General features: G+C 51.0%; 1 protein-coding gene across 1 annotated transcript in view; it reads right to left on the minus strand.

Annotated features, from left to right (window-relative positions):
- Positions 1 to 21,708, minus strand: part of Rasa3 (RAS p21 protein activator 3) — a 113,066-nt gene that overhangs the window by 25,953 nt on the left and 65,405 nt on the right. Inside the window, exons 4-8 of the mRNA XM_052162409.1 lie at positions 14,970 to 15,064; positions 7,146 to 7,222; positions 4,540 to 4,620; positions 4,083 to 4,155; positions 794 to 870 (exon numbers count right to left, since the gene is read on the minus strand). Coding sequence (XP_052018369.1) covers positions 794 to 870; positions 4,083 to 4,155; positions 4,540 to 4,620; positions 7,146 to 7,222; positions 14,970 to 15,064 — 403 coding nt within the window. The remainder of the gene's footprint in view (positions 1 to 793; positions 871 to 4,082; positions 4,156 to 4,539; positions 4,621 to 7,145; positions 7,223 to 14,969; positions 15,065 to 21,708) is intronic.

Raw genomic sequence — 21,708 nt, forward strand, 5'->3', positions numbered from 1 at the left:
CCCTCAGATTAGGGGTTGAGAACCGGAGTCACAGTGGTTTGGGTGCACGGTACCCACTAGCACTAACTGCTCAGTAGGGTTTGCGGCCACAGAGCTGACTGTCTCCTACGTCTCCTTTGCTTCTCCAAGCCTTGGCTTTTAGGGCATTGCTATGGAAGAGGATGTTTTACGAGATGGAGCTGCCCCTCAGTCATCTTCGCCCGTCGTACAGAGCCCACCTGCACGACCACGGGCTTCACTGAAAACATGCATGTTGGAACCCACCCCTGTGATGAAGGCTCCTGCTGGCAAGCTTGATCACATGATGCCTAGCATGTTCCCCCAAACAACTTAGAGGGATTTAGGAATCCACAGGGGGAGGACATGGTGCATACCAACCTTGACAGAAGACTTGGTTTCTATAGCAACAGAGCAGGAAGACCCACACAGGACCCCAAAGGAATCAGTAACATCAGAGGAGATGGCTCTGCAGGGGTAACCAAAGCCTCAGGGACTCATATGAGATCTGCTCAGAAAACAGCCCGGAGGAATGATTCTGCGGGGCAGCAGCAGGCTTTCCCATAGGGCAGTGCAGGGAGGAAGCACAGCCTGATTATCCCCTCGCTGTTTCTAAAACTAATCCTAGACCTTTGTGGGTACCAAGTACAGGGGGTATAAAATCAGCACTGGAATGAGACATCCCCAAATGGCTGTTGCCGTGATGCGCCAGGACTACCTCCATCGTTCAGAATCTGTTGAAGTGACGGACCTTTGCCGCTCAGATGCTATCTATCGCCCTCTGTAAGGCACTCACCGGATTTCAAGTTTGTCCACGTCCTCCTCCTCGAAGTCGAAGTGAGACTTTTTGCTGTAGCTGCAGGGTCTGGTCACCTGAAGTCAGATGGAGATGAGTAACATCAGACGCCTTGGCCAGGCAGCTGGGAGTACACAGCCAGGCATCCCTCAGGGAAAGACCGTACTCCTTGCCGCCTGTGAGAATCGTGAGAATCGCAGCTGAGAGTTTCTAGACTAGGAACTTGCCCCGAGGCCACACCAAGCCATGGCAGGGGCTGATTTCTCAAGAAGGGGCAAGAACAAGAGCATGGAAAGAGTTTCTTCCATCACTAAACTGCCTATCGAGTTCATGACCTTGCAGGCCCCGGGCCTTCTTGTCCTAATGTCACGCGGCAGGATGCTAGGTCTACAGGGCAGTAACCTAGGCTCTTAAAGTTTTCTTTTTACTCTTAAGAAAGTATGGACCATGCACAGCACCTCCCCACTCCATACACACACACACACACACACACACAGTAGGTCCTACAATAGTAGGTCCTTCACTGTGTGGTTTAACCTGTCTCCCAACCTCAGCAAGACATTCTAGGGAGTTTACACTCTGGGACGAATGGACGATCTACCACCCTCTACAGCTGACAGTTCAGAATGTAAGCTCCTTGGAACAACAGGCAGAGGAGGCCTGATATCATGTTTGTCCCACACAAGCTCAATTCCTGGCACCACATTAACACTGCCTGATGACTTGAGGCCCGTAACCACAGCATCCCAGAGGTGGAGGCAGGGGGATCAGAAGTTCAGAGTCTCCTCAGCTACACAGTGAGTGCAAAGCCAGCTTGAGATACACGAGACCTTATCTAAAATCAGTAACGACAATTATAATCAGGTGCCGCATCTGGAATTCGGGCTACGAGTAACAGCCAAGGAGCTGACTCTGCTTTGACCACGCAGTGGACGACGCTGCCTCACACAGCTCCTTCACCAAGGATGGGAGGGAAGCTTTCTGCTCAAAGCCCCAATCTCAAACTGCACACTCACATTCCTTAACCAGCAACTTTAGTTTACTGGATGGCAAACAAACACCAACGCCACCTGGCTCCCCCATGAACACCACTCCTAACCATCTCAACTGCTCCTCCCAGAAACACCCATCGGATGCCGTAGTCTTCTATACCAACGTGTCCTGGTACCAATTTGTCCCTACCGCCTCTGTGTCTCCTCCCTCAAGATGTCAGCACAGCCCACAGTGACTCTCAGAGAAGCATGTCCCGTCTCAGCCTTGCATATTCCTCAAGTACCACCTCTTCAGGCAGGCTCCAAGCTTCTCACCACCCTCTCTCCTGCAAGGGGACCCTAGGGGAAGTCTAGGAAGAAATCCATGGGGAAGCTACTTCCTCCTAACGCGTACTCCATGAGGAGCTACATAGTCAGGCAGTTAACTTTCTTCCCATGCTCTGTCTGTCTCCAGCTTAAATCAAACAGTGATTACGAGCCCTGGTAAGTCTTGTAAGTTGGGTGTAGCTGCTGAGTCACAGGACAGAAAGACTGACAGTAGCGGTGGCAGCAGTGACACCCTGAGTCTGAAATGGGGTGGGGGTGGGGCAGGGACCCCGCCTGTCTTTGGCAGTTTTATAGTGCCCACAGCATGGTCCTCAATGCTCCAGGACACCGAGTTAATCCTGTGGGCCCGAGTTCACGTCTCTAGCAAGTAAATTGGCCACACTCAGCTCCGCAATGCAGGCCCTCACAGAGTAGGTACACAGCAGGAATGAGGAAGAGCGGCTATGGTGTTAGAAGTGTCCGCCCTCACTTCTACCATATTGTAACAGCCTGGTGGAGGCACTTCGGGAGCCGCAGACGAGGACAGACATTGCTGGCTTTGATTTTCAATACCTAATACACTCACATTTTCTGACCACAAGTTCATGCATGCCTGGAGAGCCTGCAGTTGGAGTGACCTCTCTGCCTGCCTGTACGGCAAGGATTTCCTAGCCACAGAGTGGGGTGGTGGGGGTGCTGCTGCCCACGGCTCCTCCCTGCACCCCTCAGACCGCAGACCTGCCTTCAGGCCTCTTGTTCCCTGTCTCTACCTAGCCTCCAGTACAGAGGCTCATGGGGTTGGCTCTGAAGATTGTCCATTGTTCTGACTCCTAACTTGAGTCCACAGCACCCTCGTTTATATAGATTTACAGAGGCCCCTCAGCGCTGAGAGTGCCAGTTTCTCTCTGGGTTGGGTTGGAGCCCCCGCTCAGGCTATTCAGGAGTCCACACTTGAGAAGCCCTCCTCAACACTACATCAGGAAGGCCTCTGTGCCACCAAAGCTGTGTGGCTTTTATTTTTTTAATCTATTAACTGGGTTTGTGTATCTGTGCTGTGTGTGTGTGTGTGTGTCAAAAGTTGATGTCTTTCCTCAAATGATCCTCACCATTACTTTTGAGACTGGGTCTTTGTCACTGATTTGGCCAATGAGCCTCAAGGTCCCACCCGCCTCCTCACCCTGAGAACTGGAATTACAGGTGTGCATGGCCATACCTGAATTTTTAGTAGGTTCTGGGAACCTGAACTCAGGTCTCTATGTTTGTTTACTTAACTGAGGCACACCTCCCTCCCTCAGTTATCCCTCACTTTTTAAAAGTTAAGGTCTAGCTACTTAACATCCCTTAGTCTGGAAGTTGCTATGTAGACAGGTCCATCCTTAAACTTGTGGCGGTGATCTTTCCGAGTGTCAGGGAGTTACAGAAGTTGGACCGGCCATGCTCGTCCACAGCCTGTCATGGTGGGAGGCTAGGAGCTGCCTCCCTCCCCCTGTGCAGCAGGCTCTGAAGGTGGGAACTGAGCCTTTGCTTGTCTCCCTTGTCCCCAGAACCCAGTGCTAGGCTGAGAGCAGCCTCCAGCCTCACCCCTCTTGTTGAGCCTGCTCTGGTTCTAAGAGGCCCCAGGGTGCTCTAAGCTGAATCATTTCCCCTTTTTTGCTCAAACCCTCACGTTTCCGGAGAAACGAACCTCACCCTGCTTGGGGAAGCTGTGGCCAACGCGCAGGAAAGCAAAAGCCTCAAAACCAAACAACCCAACCCCATGTCCTGGTGACTGTAACATGTCCATCTGTCCCTTCCGACTGGAACCAGATGGTTCAGGAAGAGACACTTGGCTTTGGTCTCCTGAGACTGAGGAAATCTCTAAGAGAACCGAACGCCATCCAGATCTGAGGCTCCCTGGGCTGGGCCAGGACAGCTCCCGAGACACAGGTGACTTGGATTCAGACTTGCTCCCAATCTCGGAGCTGAGGCTCAAGGTTCACCGAAGCACAGACCTCAAAATAAAACACCTCATCGAACTGGGGGTTGTTGGTTTTCTTTTTCACCTTCGTTTTCTTTGCTTCAGACCTGAAGTGAAGAAAGGAAGAGTTGGGAGGGAAAAAAATGGCTGTCAGCTTCAGATGGGTTTGAAACCAAGCTGTCAAACGTACAGTTGTTTCCCACCTTTATTTATCTCACAAGTATTGTCTCTCTCCGCTTCCAGATGGTATGTAAAACAGAGACCTTTTCTGAGCTCAAAATACCCAGTATGAAGCTCAAGGCTTTCCGACAAACAAAGACACTTCACCGCAATAAACCTATAAATCTATAAAACACATTGCACTTCAAAGTGTGCCTACCCACCCCATGAAAAGGGTGCTTACCTCTTGGCTCTGGAGTTTTACCCCCCCCACCCCCCCCAACCCAGAACTGTAATTCTGGCAGGGTAGGGTATCAGAAGGATGGACTTGCCTGAAGGGTCCAGCCAGCGTCACCGTGGCGTAAGGGTCACACTGCCCGTTCACAATGGGGAGGCCCTGGCACTCGAAGATGCTGAGACACAGAAGACAGTGGTCAGGGAAAGGATGTGCTGGGCAGGGAGACCAAGCCAGTGCTTACTAGGCCAGGTCTACTATGGCCTGGCAAGTTCCGGCAAGAATGTGAATCAGCAATTACAAAGTGCTGTGGAAGGCCCGAGGCCAGAGCAGGTAGCCTTCCCCAAACTATGGTGTATTGAGCCCTCTGAACCACCATGGTCACAGTCCCTCCAAAGCACCTAGGTGCCAGCTAAGTACCAGCGTGTCACCCACAGCCAGCACTGCCCTCTACTGCCCAGTGGCCTGCACTTACAACTCCTTCATGGGGCCCTTCTTAACTCCCGAGAGTGCAAGCTCTCAGCCTGGAATCCCACTACTGCCTACAGGCAGGAGATCTACAGTGATGGATCATGATTGTCTATGCATTTCAACACCGAGAACCAGTATTTTCCTACACTGGCCTGTGAGTCCCATATTTCCACTACTCTAAAGCTTTCGGCTGATTCAACCTCTTTCTTGATTTTTAGTTCCAGTCTCTATTGACACAGACCTTTTGGGGCAGATGTTAGGCTCTGTGAAATTTAGGGGGCTAGCAGAACGCTTCAGTTCCCTGGCTCCGGAGTTTGTGAACTAGCCAAGAATGGGTGCTGGGAACCAAACTCTGGGCCTCTGCAAGAGCATCACATGCGCTTAACCACCATGCCACTTCTCTAGCCTAACTCTGGCATCCTGGAGATTCAGAAGCCAGGTTTATTTGATTCAGAATCAGGGATAGCGCCACACTGTGCACTTGTCTAAGTCCAACTTTTCAGGAATCAAGGTTCACAAACACAGTGCATGTTGAGTGAAAAATTAAATGGTAATGCACGCTACCGATGGAACCACACCAGCGACAAAGTATCTTTCCCCTGCCTCCCTTCTTCCTCTCTCTGACCCGGAAGTCCCTCATCCTTCTCGCCCAGGGACTGGTCCCTTGAAATCTTTATTCATTTGGGGAAGGTTCTGTCACAAGGGCAAGTCTGTGTGAATGAGAAGGAACATAAAATGTCCACCATGTCTCCATTCCTGAACTGTATAAATGAAGAAGTTGAAACACGGTAAGTTCCTAAATCTAGAGTTTAAAGTACAAGAACTGTGGCGTTGTGTGTTTGATAGTTATGGGCTTCGCTCTTCAACTGAACCCTCACGATGTGCCAGCACTGAGTTGGCGCGGAGATGTTTGGGCGCCATATACAAGTGAGCTCACCAGGGAAACACAGAATCCAGAGATGTCTCGGAAGGTGGCATCTACACTAATTCCTGACCAAGCCTACATGGAAAGCCTGGTCCCACTGCTGCCCTGAGGGGTGGGGTTGCTAACCTTCGCCTTCCTGAAGGCGGCAGCTAGGTGTGTCCAGTGGCCACTACAGGATTAGTCTCTGACCCCAGATTCCCCTCTCGGGATCAGTCTCCTATATCCTTATTGCAGACTTTTTCTCTTGGCTGAGGTTTCCTCACAGCTCCTGAAACACAGCCACCACACTCACGGTGGTGAGATGATAGCTCTGTCAGTAGCTGACTGTCAGTTTCACTGTGGGGTGTTCTACAGTATTAGAATATAGAGCAAGGCCTTAACCTAATTGGGGCCAAACATGTCTCTGTTCTTTGTAAGTTACCTGGCCTTCGGTATTTTGTTATAGTAACAGAAAACAGATGGTGATATTCTTTTTTTTTTTTTTTTTGGCTTTTTTTGGTTTTTCTTTTTTCTTTTTTCTTTTTTTTTTTTTTTGGTTTTTTTCAAGACAGGGTTTCTCTGTGTAGCCCTGGCTGTCCTGGAGCTCACTCTGTAGACCAGGCTGGCCTTAAACTCAGAAATCCATCTGCCTCTGCCTCCCAAGTGCTGGGATCAAAGGTGTGCGCCACCACTGTCTGGCAGATGGTGACAATCTTTATCACCAGAGCTCACTTCTACTTGACTAGCCACACGGAAGACTCTCCAAGACACAGCTTGGGTCCTTTGTATAAGGAGTTGGGGCCTCCGAGACCTGAAAGCCATCAGAACAGGAATGAGGTATGGCGCTACTCTGCACATGATAGAAAGGGAGGAAGCAATGCATCTGCCTCGTACATTTAGGGGCATAATATGAATGAAGGGCAGGTCTCAACTTGGTGCACAGGGCCAGGGCCAGGGTGGGGCCGACTGAAATAGGAATGCAAAGTGGAATGTGCCTCTCCACACTCCTGTGGTGCCACAGATATCTCTAGGGCCCTCCATCCTTATAGAGGGGCTGCAGAAGGCTCTGCTGAAAAGCTGGGGGACTACCTTTAGCTAGGGCTGACCTCATATAGCCATATGCACCCACAGGTCCTCACTGCTGTTGCTCCAGTCCCCTGCATGCCCGCTCATTCCTATTTCTAGCTCTGGAAAGCAGTGTCCACTTCTTAGCTGAAGTATGATATAAAGTATTTGTATGAAGTATGATTGAATAAGTCAGGCTGTCTGCAAGAGCTGCATATCAGGCCCAGGGTGGACATCAGCTCCACGGAGACAAGGTGACTTACCGTGCAGCGAGTTTGTGGCAGACGACACCGGTGTCCGTAATGACCTCACTCAGTCTCAGCTCCAGGTGGACCTTACCCTGTAAGGCACAAGGACAGTGTCATGGGCAGACAAGGCTTGTGGGAAATCTGTGGCCCTTCCAGTGGCTGGCACTTGTGCTAGGAGGAGCCAAACCTAGAATCAGACAGGAAGAGAGTGCAACCCAGCTGTCTTACACTGGATCAGAGGTAATAGGCTCATACAGCCCCTAGAAGTGCTATGAGTGCATATGTGCAGGGTGTGTTGTAGTGAGACACAGTAGGAAAGACTCTCCAAGAAGGATTGCTGCTGCAATCTCCACAGAGAAGCCAGAACATCCAAGTCTCCTTCTCCCAGAGGAATGTTAATTTTTATGAATGCTTCTAGAAGGGCAACTGGTAGCTGGCAGCCCCAACCTCCTGCTGTTTATCTCTACATAGTTACAGTCACACCGTGAGAATGAGGAGGAAAGGCGTCAGGGGAAGAGGACCTACACCTCAGCAGCATCCACACGGGATGTGGGACCTCCCCCACGGAGGACACACAACATTCGGTGTGCACAAACGTTAATCCAAGACGCATGTACTTAGAGAAGGGGAGACTACACCAGGCAGTCTCCAAGGCCTCCTGTGCTGGAAACCTTTGGGCTTCGGAGCCTTCAAACAAGGCCTTGCCTAGGAGAGCCCAAAATTGATACCTCAGTTCACAATAAATGCATCTTACCTTTCTGTGTCACCACGAGCTAGCGACTTTCACCTTATCAAGTGCAATTCTGTCGGGAGCCCAGGAACTACTCAGTGATCTCAGGTGTAGCGTCCCTTCAAAGACAGCCATGAACTGTGACTCGACTTATAGGGAGTACTTAGACTTGGGTGGCTTGCTTTCTGAGAGTGTGTGTGAAATTATACCCATGCTCTCACGAGTGTGAGGATCACATACTCTCACACATATGATCATATCCACCCACGCTCTCATGAGTGTGAGGATCACACTCACGCTCTCACGCTCTTTCTCCCGAGACCCTTTCCCTTAACCTATGTGCTTAAGTCTACATTCAAATATTTTCATTATTTGCTGCTTCATACTAGCCAGTCCTGAAATTCTCTTTTGCATTGAAGCCACAAATCCTGATTTGACTTGAACTGAGGTCTCTGAATGTCTAGGGACACTCCTTCAGGCTTCTGAGGTGACAGTGGGTGCTGGGTCTCCTGCCTTTGCCACCCCAAAATGCTGACATAAAATGTCCGGGTTGTCTTGGTCAGTGTTGGTACACAAAGGTGTACATATTGGGAAGAAAGAACTACGGTTGAGAAAATGTCTCCATAGGACTGGGCTGCAGGCAAGCTTGCGGCACATTTTCTTAATCAGTGATTGATGGAGGAGGGCCCAGCCCATTGTGGGTCGTGTCATCACTGGGCAAATAGTCCTTGAAAACAGAAAACAGGCGCTGGGCAGAGATGGTGCACACCTTTAATCCTAGCACTTGGGAGGCAGAGGCAGGTGGGTTTCTGAGTTCTACAGAGTGAGTTCCAGGACAGCCAGGGCAATACAGAAAAAACCTTGTCTCGAAAAACCAAAACCAAAACCAAAACCAAAAAAAAAAAAAAAAAAAAAAAAAGAATAAAAGAAAACAGGCTAAATAAGCCATGAAGTGCAAATAATTAAGTAGCATCCCTCCATGGCCTTGGCACCAGCTCCTGCCTCCAGATTCCTGTTCTGGGTGATGAACCACATGTGGTAAGGTAGAAGAAACCTATTCCTCCCAAAGTTGCTTTTTGCCACAATGTTTTATCAAAATATTAGGAACCAGGTCCTGATCCTGGCAAGGCTTGATCTAGCATTGTAGGGGAGTACCAGGACAGAGAAAAAGGAGGGAGGTGATTGGAGAATGGGTGGAGAGAAGAAGGCTTATGGGACATATGGGCATATGGGGAGGGGGGAACTGGGAAAGAGGAAATCATTTGGAATGTAAACAAAGAATATAGAATATATATATATTAGGAACCATAATTAAGATAGAAGGACCACGAGGGTGGGTACCAATTCTCCCCACCCTGTGCCCCCGCCCTCAGCTGTCTAGTCGTGAGGTAAACCTCCCAGCACTAAGAAGCACAATATCAAGTGATTTTTGTGGCTGCATTTCCAACACTGTTACTGTTAGCCTAAAGCTAACACTGCCCGGAGCTCGAGAGGCTGCTGGCTGGGGAAGAAGCCATCCCAGGCCCCTGAAGTCAGTCTAACCACCAACAGGCCATTTTTAGGACCAAGCTGTAAACTGTTTAGATGGATAGAAGTCAGTTCATCTTTAGCCTCTGAAAGGCAGAAGCACTGGGGTGAGGTAGAGGACCCCGCCTCCCACAGCTGATGGCAGCTGCCTTCCTGTTTCCTGTTTTTCCCACACACTAGCAGTGCCCCAAGACTCAGCACAAACACTCCTCACCAGGGCGGCTCCCACCTCAATGAACAGTGGCTTCCGTTTCTAGAGGTCTGGGAGAGGCCAGAAGGAGGTGAAACAGCCGACCACTCCGTGACCCCTCTGCACCGTGAAGCGCTCTGGGCAAGCCTGTGGCTGAAGCCACTCTGGTTCTAGCCCTGCAGCAGATGATGGGCGTTGCCTATAGGGTGAGGTGTCAGGGTGGAGGCTAGGAGGTGCCTCTGGCCCTGTGGTCAGGTGGCACACAGCCACGGTTCAGGCTTACACCTGTGTCTCAGTCCTGAGAGCCATACTGTCTGTTCCCAGGTCCCATATCTGGGTTCAGTTAGCTTCTATACCACAGGAACAGGTGTCTTCCTTTTCTTCAAGACCTACTCAAAGGCAGACAGGTGGCTCCGAATTCACTCTGATCCTAGAGAGAAACACTATTTGATGGTCCAGAAAGGAAGTGCCACAAGTCTCCCCTCCAGCCTTAAGATGAATGTCAAGAATGCTCATGAACGGAGGCAGTGACAGGTGGCCAGGTTCCACTGTGTGAGGTCCTGAGAGGAGCCAGTCGGAGTTCCCAGACCTTATCAGACAGCAGGGACAAGGGAAGTACCTGTTGTGTCATTCATCAGATACAACGGGGAAAGCCACAGAGTCCACCCTCAGAACTCATGGGAACAAACTAGAAGTTAGTAACCAAAAGAAACACTTCAAGATTAAAATGACTTCTAAATACAACTCTGGTAAAAGAAGTCTCAAGGCGAATTTAAAAGTATTTTTAAATAAATGAAAATGAAAGTACAGCTTATCAGAATTTGTGGGAATCACAGAAGCACTCCATCAGAGGGCCATTCAGAACACTAGCTGCACGCTCTGGGAAGGAGCCAGACTCAGAATCAGTAAATCAAGACGGAGTTAATCCTCTGAAAGCAGAAATAACCAAACATCCAATTAGAAGTAAACACACACACACACACACACACACCAAAATCCGAAAGCAGGAAGTGAGAGGAAATCAAAACCCCAATCAGATCCGCTGAGGAGATTGTTAAAGCGATAGACCTATAGTCAGGTTACCCCAACAAAAAGAGAAAGACGCGTGGGTTCCCAAGACCACAACAGGGTGTGCCCAACCTGAGAGTGCAATGGAGCTCCGCCCATGCAGCGAGCTGGTTGTGGCCCACTTAACACTAAGGGTGTGCACTTTGGGAAACTATGACTGACAACGCCTGTCACAAGAAGGGACTGTCAAAGTTCCAGGAAGATGCAAACAGCATAGATCTCTGCTTAATGTCCCTGTAAACTTAACTCGTAACGAAATTTCGAGTTTATTGCTGCTCATGAAATGAAGAGGACTCTTGGCCAGTCCTTCGTGAGAAAGACTCATTAATGGATTCTCTCTCCCCTCTAAACCATCCCTAACAGCCTTGAGGGGTCACTAGGCCAAAGCAGGGAGAAATGTGGAAGATGGCTCTAGGTGAGATTTGTGTAGCCAAGACAGGGTGTGGCAAGCAACAACAACAACAAAGCCAGGACTAGGCCAAGGAAGGAAGGAAGGAAGGAAGGAAGGAAGGAAGGCAATTCTTCTCCTAGCCCCCAGGCTCTCAAAATCCCAGAGACAAAAGTGGCACTTGACCTTGGCAACTCCTGGCAACCTTTTGTATTATCTGACACCACAGAGACACTCCCCAACACTCTGGGAGAGGCCACATGTCCACCCCTTCTCTGATCTTCAGCCTCAACCCCTATCCCCCAAGATGCTATTTGCTTGTATGAATGACAGATCTAGGGTGACAAACCACGTGTCCTGAACACATCACGGATCTGGGAAGTCACAGTAGGGGAGGGGCCGGCGAGTTGAGGACCAGTGACATCCTTCCCCATACCATTCAGAACTGGAGGATGCTGGAGGCTGTAGGGTGCCCCTCCAGCTGCAGCCCCTGCTTCTTGGCAGGGCCATCCCTGTAGCTCACAAGTCTCTGGGAAAGGAAGCAGCAGAAGTGGCTGGTTCTATATAAAAAAGTGGCTTATCAAAGGCTTCTGAAAAGCATCGGCTCCAGAAGGAAGCAAGACATTTAGCTGCCTTTCCCCCCATGTCTGTGACACATGGTCTCTCGTGGGCCCAGTTCCCTTTGTTGTAATGTGTGCCTCCTTCCCATGAATGGCAAAACAGGCGGATCCAAGAACCCAAATGCCGCTTTCTGCCCTTCTAGAAACTATAAATGTGACATTTCAAAACAAGCCACAGCTGCGGAGAAAAGATGGTGGTTACCATTTAAAGGTCAGACTGAGGGGAGGACCGCCTCCCTATCTCAGCCTCTGTGAATGAAGCTCTAGCATCACACACACCAGAGAGCACCAGAGCGAGCCCGAGCCCTACAGAGACCTACTCATCTCTCAGCCCAGAAACAGCAGCTTAGACTTATTTTTTTAAATTATTTTTTGAGATTTATTTCTTTTTATGTGTGTGGGTATTTTGCCTTGCATGTTCAGCTGTGTGCTGTGTGTGTGCAGTGCCTGCAGTAGCTAGAAGATCTCCTGGATCTGGAGTTTACAGATGGTTGAGAGCTGCCAAGTGGATGCTGGGCTTTCTCTAATTGTTGATCCATCTCCCCGGCCCTTTCAATTTGCCTTTCCTGATCGAAGGTCTCAGGAGACTAGAGGGCTGGGTCAAGATCTGTTCTCACTGACATAAGCCGCCAGGCTTCGAGGGAGAAATCGCCGCTCCAGTGATACTTTAGTCACCTTCTGGCACTGATTAGGAAATCCCCCTCCAGACAAGCGACTGACACATGCACCTATATTGAGAGCTTTGTGGTGATAAAATGGTCCTGAATCTTGATTGCAGTAGCTGTGATCAAATGTGTACATGGGTTAAAGTTGCAAAGATCCACTAACCCAGCAGTATCAATAACTCACATGTTGTCCATGGGTTAACAGGTATGTAAATTGGGGTCCAGGCCCCCAGCCTCGGGAAGGCAGGGATCCTGGCACTGTACAACGCTCATGGACCTTCGGCGTAACACAGTGTAACGAGACAGTCACAAGAGGTGGGCTTTTACTCACCTGAGTTCTAAGCAAAGTCGCTGCCTCCCCACCCACCCACCCACCCTCACTCCCAGGCCAGCAAAGTGGTAGATTCTGGGCCTGGGAACCGGGGTTTAATGGGTTGAAAAGAGATCTGGAGAAGGGCAGTGGGAAGGCACAAGTGGGACCGCACCTGGTAACACTGAGCTGTACTTACTGATGATTAGAGTGGCAAGGTTTATGAGATGTGTGTTTTACCACGCTAATAAAACCGAACAGAGTGTGTGCCTGTTTGTGTGTGTGTGCATATATGTGTGTGCATATGTGTGCACCGGTGTGCATTCATGCGTGTGTGTATATGTGCATGTAAGCATGCATGTGTGTATATGTGTATGTGCATGTGTGTGGGTGTGTATGCACATGCATATGCATGTATGTGCATATGCATGTGTGTATGTGGGTGGGCATGTGTGTGCATGTGTGTGCATGCACGTGTGGGTGTGTGTGTGTGTGTGTGTGTGTGTGTGTATACTGGCAAGATCAGGCAGAATAAGTGCACAGTCATGTAACCTGTTCCAGCCATGCCAAGGTCCTCACAAATGGTATCCCATCTTTAGACAGGAAAAAGCTAACTTCCAAACGCCCAGCGGTATTCCCTGGGGACTTGTTTGCAGCTTCCTGTGAACCTGCAGCCTTTTAAAAATTAAATGCCCAATGAACAGCAAGAACTTGTCAGTGAACTCTAACTCCAGGAAAACTCTGCCTGGAAGGGATTTGTCTGGCAGCTCTGCAGGTGCTGAGCCGACCTTGGCCTTGGGACTCTCCTGAGGAACAAGCCTGAACCTTCCAGGCAATGCAGACGCCTCCTGAGCCAGGGAGGGAAGGAAGGCCGTTGCCTTCAGAAAGGCTCTCCTTTCCTGCCAGAGAACCACTGCTTCTGTAAGTGACTGCTGCATAATTTAGCTCCTACAGTACAGGTGGGCCTTTGGGAGGCTGGGTCGATAAATTCTACAGATGACCTTTGACCTTGGCACCCTTGCCCTGTGCATAGAAAAGCCAGACGGTGGAAGAGAAACCTTGAGGATGTGGGACAGGCAGCCTAGCCTAGCCTGTGGTCCTGTAGTCCTGGGATACAAGGATACACAGCCCAGAGCATCCCCGCTAACTGTAAGTAAGTTTTTTCTGCTGCATTCTTTCTTACAGCGCGGCTCTCAACGATATGTCTGTCTCATGGACTTTCCCAAGATTCCCGTCCACTCGGAATAAAACCAGCATAGATCCCCATATCCCACAATGCACCTAGCACTGCTGGGCTGCATGGAAGTCTCCTTTGCCTACAAAACCCCCACTTTCTACAGATGAGGCTTGCAGAGGCTGACTACCCGTGTTACTCCTGAACAGGGGAGCTGAATCCCGTGACCGTGACCCAGCTCCCAGCCATGACAGGGCCACAGCAGGGCACCTGCAAAGTGGAAAATCATAGCAGCTGTCCTTTACCTAAAGCCAGGGCTCATGACAGGGAGTCATGAACAGGTTTATGACCCCGGTATGTGACCCATTTCATCACATCACAGGCAAGTTCAAGAGTGGCCATGCTGACGTTAGTGTCAGGGTTTGTATATGCTCGGCCCAGGGAGTGGCACTATTAGAAGGTGTGGCCCTGTTGGAGTGGATGTGTCCCTGTGGGCGTGGGCTTAAGACCCTCATCCTAGCTGCCTGGAAGTCAGTCTTCTGCTAGCAGCCTTCAGATGAAGATGCAGAACTCTCAGCTCCTCCTGCACCATGCCTGCCTGGATGCTGCCATGCTCTCGCCTTGATGATGACGGAGTGAACCTCTGAACCTGTAAGCCAGCCCCAATTAAACATTGTCCTTTATAAGACTTGCCTTGGTCATGGTATCTGCTCACAGCAGTAAGACCCTAACTAAGACAGACAGGCTGCCGGTCTAGGGGGTTTTGCACTGCTCACCAAGGGACAGCCATACCAGGACTATTTAACTAAGCACCCATGATCGGCTGGGTGCTCAGTCCCAGAGGACACCCCATGCAGGCACGCCATGGGGAGGCCGCTGAGGTGATGGGAACCTGGACTCAGCCCCTCTCACCAGGAATAGCAGCGCAGCACAGAGCGCCACCCAAGCTTACGAGTGGTCACTCTTTGCCTTCTTGGCCACCTCCTTCCACACCTTCTGCAGTTTTAAAGTTGCTTCCATCCCTGACAAAAGCAAACCAGTAACCAGAGCAACAAACACAGCTGAGGAGCATGCCTGCGGAGCTCCGGCCCGCCTCCATCTCAGGCCCATGGCCTAGAGCTTATCTTGCCCCAACCCGACCGACAGACCCACGTGTGTGCGTCTTACCTGCACCTCTGAGTCGGCATCCACGTGCTGCAGCTGGAACCACGTGTCCCTGTTGTGGTACCTCTGCAAGTCTTCCTTCTGGATGGCCACCTTGCCTGGAACACAGGGCAGGGCGAGTGTAAGGGCCACGGAGGGGAAGCTGTGTGATCCCACAAGAGGTCAAGGAGGCCGGGGACCTGCTCCTTAGCACGGTTAAGGCTGGGATACCCCACACTTCAGCACACACTTCACACTGGCTTCGGTTGAGGCATAACAGCACTTCCTGCAAGCTAAATGGCACAAGAGCCAGTTTTTCCAGAGGAGCACTCTTCCACCTCGCCTGTATCTAAGTTGCTGCAGCAGGCGGGCTATAAAAGAAAGGGGCCGGGCTATTTTCCACCATCAGTGGCCTTCCAGGCTCCCACACAGCAGATCTGGCTGTCTACCACCTCTGCTCCATCCTTTCCGCAAAACACACTACATAGGTTTATGATAATTTGGTAGGAATGTGTGTCTTCTAAACAAGTCCATAGAACGTGACGCAAATGTGCATCTTACACTAATATATCATGTGGCATATATGTGGGTAGCATGTGGCCATGCACCCGTGCCTGCAGGACAGTGGTTGCCACAGGGGCCCTCCTCCCCTCCCCTCCCTCACCTGTTGAGTATTCCTTTGATTTTTTTCCACTATAGGGTCCTGAGGCCTCTGACCACTGGAGGCAGCAACTGTGTGGCTCTTGCAAAACAGACCTTTGTCCCACAGTGGGAGGTGATTTTTTTTAAGTCTCTCGTGAATTATCCCACATGAAACGCAACTTTCATAAGATCAAGCTTATGTCCGTGGAGAAGGATAACGAAATCCTGCGGCTCTGGGCTCAGCTCCCTGACAGCGGACTAACCTCTGAAGCTCGGAGCTCTAAGAGCTAGGTCCTTGCTGCTCTGTGCTTTGGGGGGCTGATGCTGCACAGGGGGAGCTGGCACGTGCATGGTACTCATCCCGACTCCCATTCTTTAGATATCGCTACTAGCATTTATATTTTGAAGTCCTTCACTTAACTTTTACAAGACTCAAGACAAGGAAAAAACAGCAAAGTAGCATCTCCCTCCTGGGGTCCAGTTTCCACGTGGGAGGGGGGCTTTAACAGCCTCTCCTCCTCCTCCTCCTCCTCTTCTCTTCTTCGTACTCTTCTTCTTTTTCTTCTTCCTCCTCTTCCTTCTTCTTTGTCTATCTTCCTCCTCCTCCCCCTCTCCCCCTCCTCCCAGCTGTGAAATGGCCTGGTTCTCCCCATGGCCTTGCACATCTGCATGAGATCACCTTCTCTTCCGTGTTGCACCGCAGTCAGGGGCTCCTTGGCCCCTCCCTCCCAGCCACAGAGCTCAGCTTCTTTACACAGGTGTCCCCACTTGAAGCATTTTGTTACAAAGCTTCAAATGAACCGGAGCACCTGGTGCCCACCCTGCCTGGTGCCCACGCTGCTGGCCCAGGCACTGCCGGAAGGGTGGCAGTTTAGGAAGGACAGTGAATTCAGTTTGTGATACACACTAGCTTGCGACCTAAGCTTCGGAAAGAGCAGCTCAACCGAAGCTTCTCCTCCTTTCCAAGATGGAGGAACTCGTGCATGTGGGGATGTTTTCTCTCACTGTGGGCTTTTCCAATGGGGCTACTTTGTGAGACATACTTACGTCGTCATACGAGACAGACAGTTATCTGTGTGGTGCCCCTAGAAGTCCATCTGTAATCTTTCTCACAGTCTGAGGGAGATGCTACATTCATTCATCCATTCATGCACTGTCTGCTAGGCCTGACCCATGCTCCTGTGAGGCAGTTGGGGTCTTCCCTCCTCAACCAGTGTCTGCTCCCCTTTTCTTTAGAAGCATCTACTGAAATGGACCTCAGTTTGGGCTTCTAGAACAAACACAACCAGGGCCCTCAGGCCCTGTCCTCTATGATAAGAGAAACCTGTCACCTAGAGGTCCCCATTTCTCATGGCCTGAAAGCAAGAGACCGTCAGGTCAGCCACTGGGGATAGCAAGGGCTGACAGATGTTTCACAGTGTGTCTGAAGTCCTGACTATTTTAAATACCTCAGAGAGTACCCAAGGACCCAAGCCAGCAGCGCTACATCCTGAGAGGAACCCCACCCCATGACCTCAGAGGGAAACCAAAACCTTCAAACACCAGACCTAAGAAGGCCTCCCATGTTACGAACATACCCCAAACCCAAGAGTAGCATCAGATCCTGGGAAGCCCCTTAGCACTCTGAGAGAGCCCCAAATCTTCCAGAGAGCACCCCTCTCATGAAGGGACTAGAGCCTGACAGTGACCGACCAAGGTCTGTCAGAAAGAACTAGCTTCTAGGGTGTCAGCATTCTACACATAGAAAGGCAAGCTCCCCACTGCCCACTGGACTCAGGGCCTAGAGCTCTGTGCCAGGTAGAAGCTATGAGAAAGGAAGGGATCAATCAGTTTAAAATGGCCAAATGCAGCCACAGCACAATGGAGGTACAGTGTCCCCAGGAAACAGACGAAGCCCAGTCAACAGCACGGTAATCAAGAGTCGCTTTCAGAGCAGACCTCCTCAGGCTGTGCCTGAGCAGCGGCTGGTCCAGGGGAGTCCCAGAGCAGGTCACAACCTACAGGCAAACTGCCAGGCCCAACACTCTGAGGAGACTACAGGCCTGAGGGTGGCTAAATGCCATAGCTAGGTACTGACATACTTAGAAAGGCAGATGGTTCCGCCGTGAGTTGCCTGAGGGAGTTTTCACACAGTGCCTGCCCACCTTGAGGAAAACCACCTGCCCCGGTTTCTCCCTTGTGAAACACCTGGATTTCACTCATTCTTGGAAGCCATGACCTGATTTTCCCTTGGCATGTTGGGGATGCACATGGCTTGTTGGAGCTGAGGGAGAATCATGGTTTAGTCTCTTTCTAGGTGACACTGCAATCATGGGGGAGAGGCTGCTTGTGGTAGCAGATTTGGGGTTCTCCTCCCCACTGCTAATGGAAGCCTCAGCTGGCTCAGGCATACGAAACAAGCAGAGAAGAGCGGCCCCTCCTGCAGGAAGACTGAAGGTTCAGCTCCCTCCCTCCCTACAAAAGGTATAACAGAGTGGGGATGTAACTCAGTTGGAAGAGTGAGCCTGTCATGCACAGGGCCCTAGAGTCCACTCTGGTATCACAAACCACGCACAACAATACGTGCTATCGATGTCTGCACATAGGAGGCGAAGGGAGAAAGGCCAGAAGTTCAAGCTCACCACGGCAAGTCCAAGGTTGTTACATGAGACCTTGTCCAGGAAAAAGAAAAGAAAATGAGGTACCAACTAAATCCACAGGCCTAGAAGTGTGCTGCACAGACAGCGCTCGCTCAGGGAGCTCAGGGCCCTGGGGGTCATGGTTGAACTGGCCTATGTGGGAGAGGAAAGAACACGGAAAGCCTACAGCAGAGACCGGGAAACACTCCCCACACAGACACACAGATCTGTGTGGGAGGAAGAGGAAGAGTCTTGAAGGGTGCCTGGGAAAGGGAGGTGGAGCCTGGTTACCCACAGTTTTGCAAGGACAAGGACAAGACAGTTTACAAACTGGGGACCTCCGATGTCTCCCCAACAGTTCATGTCTATTTTCTATTGTGATAGTGCATCGCTATTAGTGAAAAACAAAATTCTCCAGCTGGTTTTCAAAGTCAAAATCTGGTCGCAAGGCTGACTCAGCCCCTCATCCCCACAGTCGCTTAGGTGACCCTGGGCACCCTAATAGCAGCCAACTAGTGGTGCCTCACACCCCGAGGCCCCCAGAAGGCAGATACACAAAGCTTTGAGCATCGCAGCCCCTTCAGACAGAGACGGCTCAGGACTCAAGACTTTTTGTGACGTGGTCCCTGACAGAGTCCTGAGGAGATTGGGGACATGAGTATGGGAACAGGCTGTTCAGATCCAGTTGCATGCAACCAAGTCCACTTGCTTTCTTTACCCCATGTCACATCTGTGAATACTGTTAGCTGGGCATAAATAAAAAGATCAGATGCCCAAACTATGTCATGCCAATGTGGGCAAGTCACGTTGACAGGGACAGGCTGGGATGCAGGGGACTGAGTTCTACCGTGGAGATCAATTGGAACCATCTGGTGGTCACAGTGACAGTCTGACTGTCTGGAAGAATTTGCAGACCACCATGCTTCCCTACCCTTGAAGGAAGATACAGGAGGCTGCGGACACCCGATGAACACTGAGACAATCCACTCAAAGAAAAATCTGAGGACCAAGACGGGAAACAAAAACTGCACACCCACAATTGCAACCGCACAACGTAAACTGTGGGTGAGGAAAGGCGTGGAAGGACGCAGTCTTGGAGGGCCGGTGCCTCTAGGACCCCGAGAACCAAACTCACCAGCCTGCTTGCTAATGAGGGCTCATTAAATGTTTGCAAAATGAGTAAAGAGACTAATGAACGACACAGATGTACACACGACCAGGACGTGCTGTGCCGGAGAAGCAGGTGCGATTGTCTCCTCTATTCGACACCTTCTTTGTGCACTTAAATTAAACCTATACGTAAGTCTCTCCATATGCACAGATTTATTCAAATGTTTATGCATTCCCTCAGAGCGCTGACCATATGCCAAGCAAGCAGCCAAGGAATGAATAAAGTATACAGATCCCTGTCACAGACATCTTACAGACAACGGAGTACAGACACACTCAGAGACGAGGAACCCCATATCAGATGCAGAGTCACTCTAGGGAAAATGAGGCAGAGAAGGGTCTAGAGACGAGTCTCCAGAGAAACGGCAGAGAGAGGAGAAAGCGTGTGGGGGTGGGCGTGAGAAATGAGCCAAGGTCCGCGTGGGGAGTGAGCGTGTGCTGCCTGTGAGCAGACGGCGAGGCCTTGTGTGGGTGTGAGGGAGCAAGGGATCGGGTATGAGGAAAGAGTGAAACACAGGAGAGAAACGTGTGAAGCTAGATGTGAGAGGCAGAGTGAGATCCATGTGAGGCATGAGGTAAGTGTGAGGAAAGGTGTGGTGGGTGTGAGAGACAAGTGTGAGGGAGGGATGAAGCTGTGGGAGAAAGGGGGCGTGAGGAGGGTGTGAGGTGAGATGTGATGAGTAAGGTGAGGGAAGCAGCAAGAGTGAAGGCTGAGGCGCAGGTGCTGAGGCACAGGTGCTGACGGAGGCAAGGTCTGTGAGGGCTGAGGTACAGGGCGGTGATGGAGGCAAGGTCTGTGAGGGCTGAGACGCAGGTGCTGACTGAGGCAAGGTCTGTGAGGGCTGAGGCGCAGGTGCTGACTGAGGCAAGGTCTGTGAGGGCCGAGGTGCAGGGTGGTGACTGAGGCAAGGTCTGTGAGGGCTGAGGTACAGGGCGGTGATGGCTGGTATGAAGAGTGAATGTCAAGGTCGAGTGAGATGAAGTGTGAAGAAAAGTGAGAGAAGAGGCAAGGTTGGGGAGGTGACACATGGCAGATATGAAAAACAACTGTGTAAGGAGTATCCGTGAGGCTAAGTGTAAGCAGTGTGTGAGGTCAGAGTCAAGTAGTGAGGTGAGATGGGCAAGGAACTAATGTGGGGCGTAAGGGATGAGGGGAAGCCTGCATGAAAAGTGAGGTAAGGTGAGGCCCACCACGGGAATGCAGACGGGGTGTGCCCAGTGTGAAGGGAAATAATAAGGAAAAAGTGAGGTGGGGCATGGGGGGCATGTGAGGGGCAAGGTTAAGTGGAGTGAAAATCAAGTAACAGTTGTGTGGGATGGCTTGAACGAGAATGATTCCTGTAGGCGCATATGTTTGAGTGCTTGATCCCCATTTAGGAGAACTGTTTGGGAAGGATTGGGGGTGTGGCCTTGTTGGAGAAGGTGGGTCACTGGGGTGGGCTTTGAGATTCAAAAAGCCCACACCAGGCCCAGTCTTAGTTCCCTCCCTACCCCCTCTCTGCCTGTAACTTCTGGACAAAAATGTAAGCTCCCAGCTACTGCTCCAGTGCCATGCCTGCCCGCTGCCATGCCTCCCGCCTTGACGAAAAGGGACTAACCCTCCGAAACTTCCAGCAGGCCCCCGACTAAATGCTTGCCTTGATCAGGCGTCTCCTCACAGCAATACAACAGTGACGAAGACAAGGTTTGAAGATTATAGAGTCTGAGGTTGAGTAAGAGAAGTGTGTGGAGTCATATGTGGGGCCTCGGGGAAGATGGGCGCAGGGGCTGAGGTAAAATAGGGTCGGAATGAAGTGAAGTCTATGGCGAGGAACAAGGCAAGGTGGGCGCATAGGAATGGGTCAGGTGGGGCCTGAGGGCGAGGCTAGGTGGATGGAAGGGGTGCGGCGTGGTGGAGAAAGGTGGATCTCGTGCAAGATTTAGGGTGAAGTGGCGGTGGCAGTTGGCATGAGATAGGTGGCGAGGTGAAGAAGGAGCGTGAAGTCAGGGTGAGGTCAGATGCAGTGAAGGAGCAAGGTTCCGGTCCTCCTCAGGTTCTACTGCCACGCCCCCATCGAGACGCTGGCGCAGAGGCCCGGGCCCCCCATCTGTCCAGGCTTCCTGTCCTCTCGGCTTCACAGTATTATCTTCTGCATCCCTGTGACTTGTTCACCGACTAGTAGGGACCTCAGACAACACAGAGGGAGTCAGCCGCTTCCTACTGTGAACAATGAGCGGTGGACTCCTCTGCCCACCTGTGTGGGTGAACTCTAGAGCCACACCATCCCCGTTCCCCAACTTTGGATAATCTCAGATTCAAGGGAGTACCAAAATAGTAACCACCCTTTGGCCTG

Source organism: Apodemus sylvaticus, chromosome 18 (assembly GCF_947179515.1).
Source record: "Apodemus sylvaticus chromosome 18, mApoSyl1.1, whole genome shotgun sequence".
Classification (NCBI taxonomy): domain Eukaryota; kingdom Metazoa; phylum Chordata; class Mammalia; order Rodentia; family Muridae; genus Apodemus; species Apodemus sylvaticus.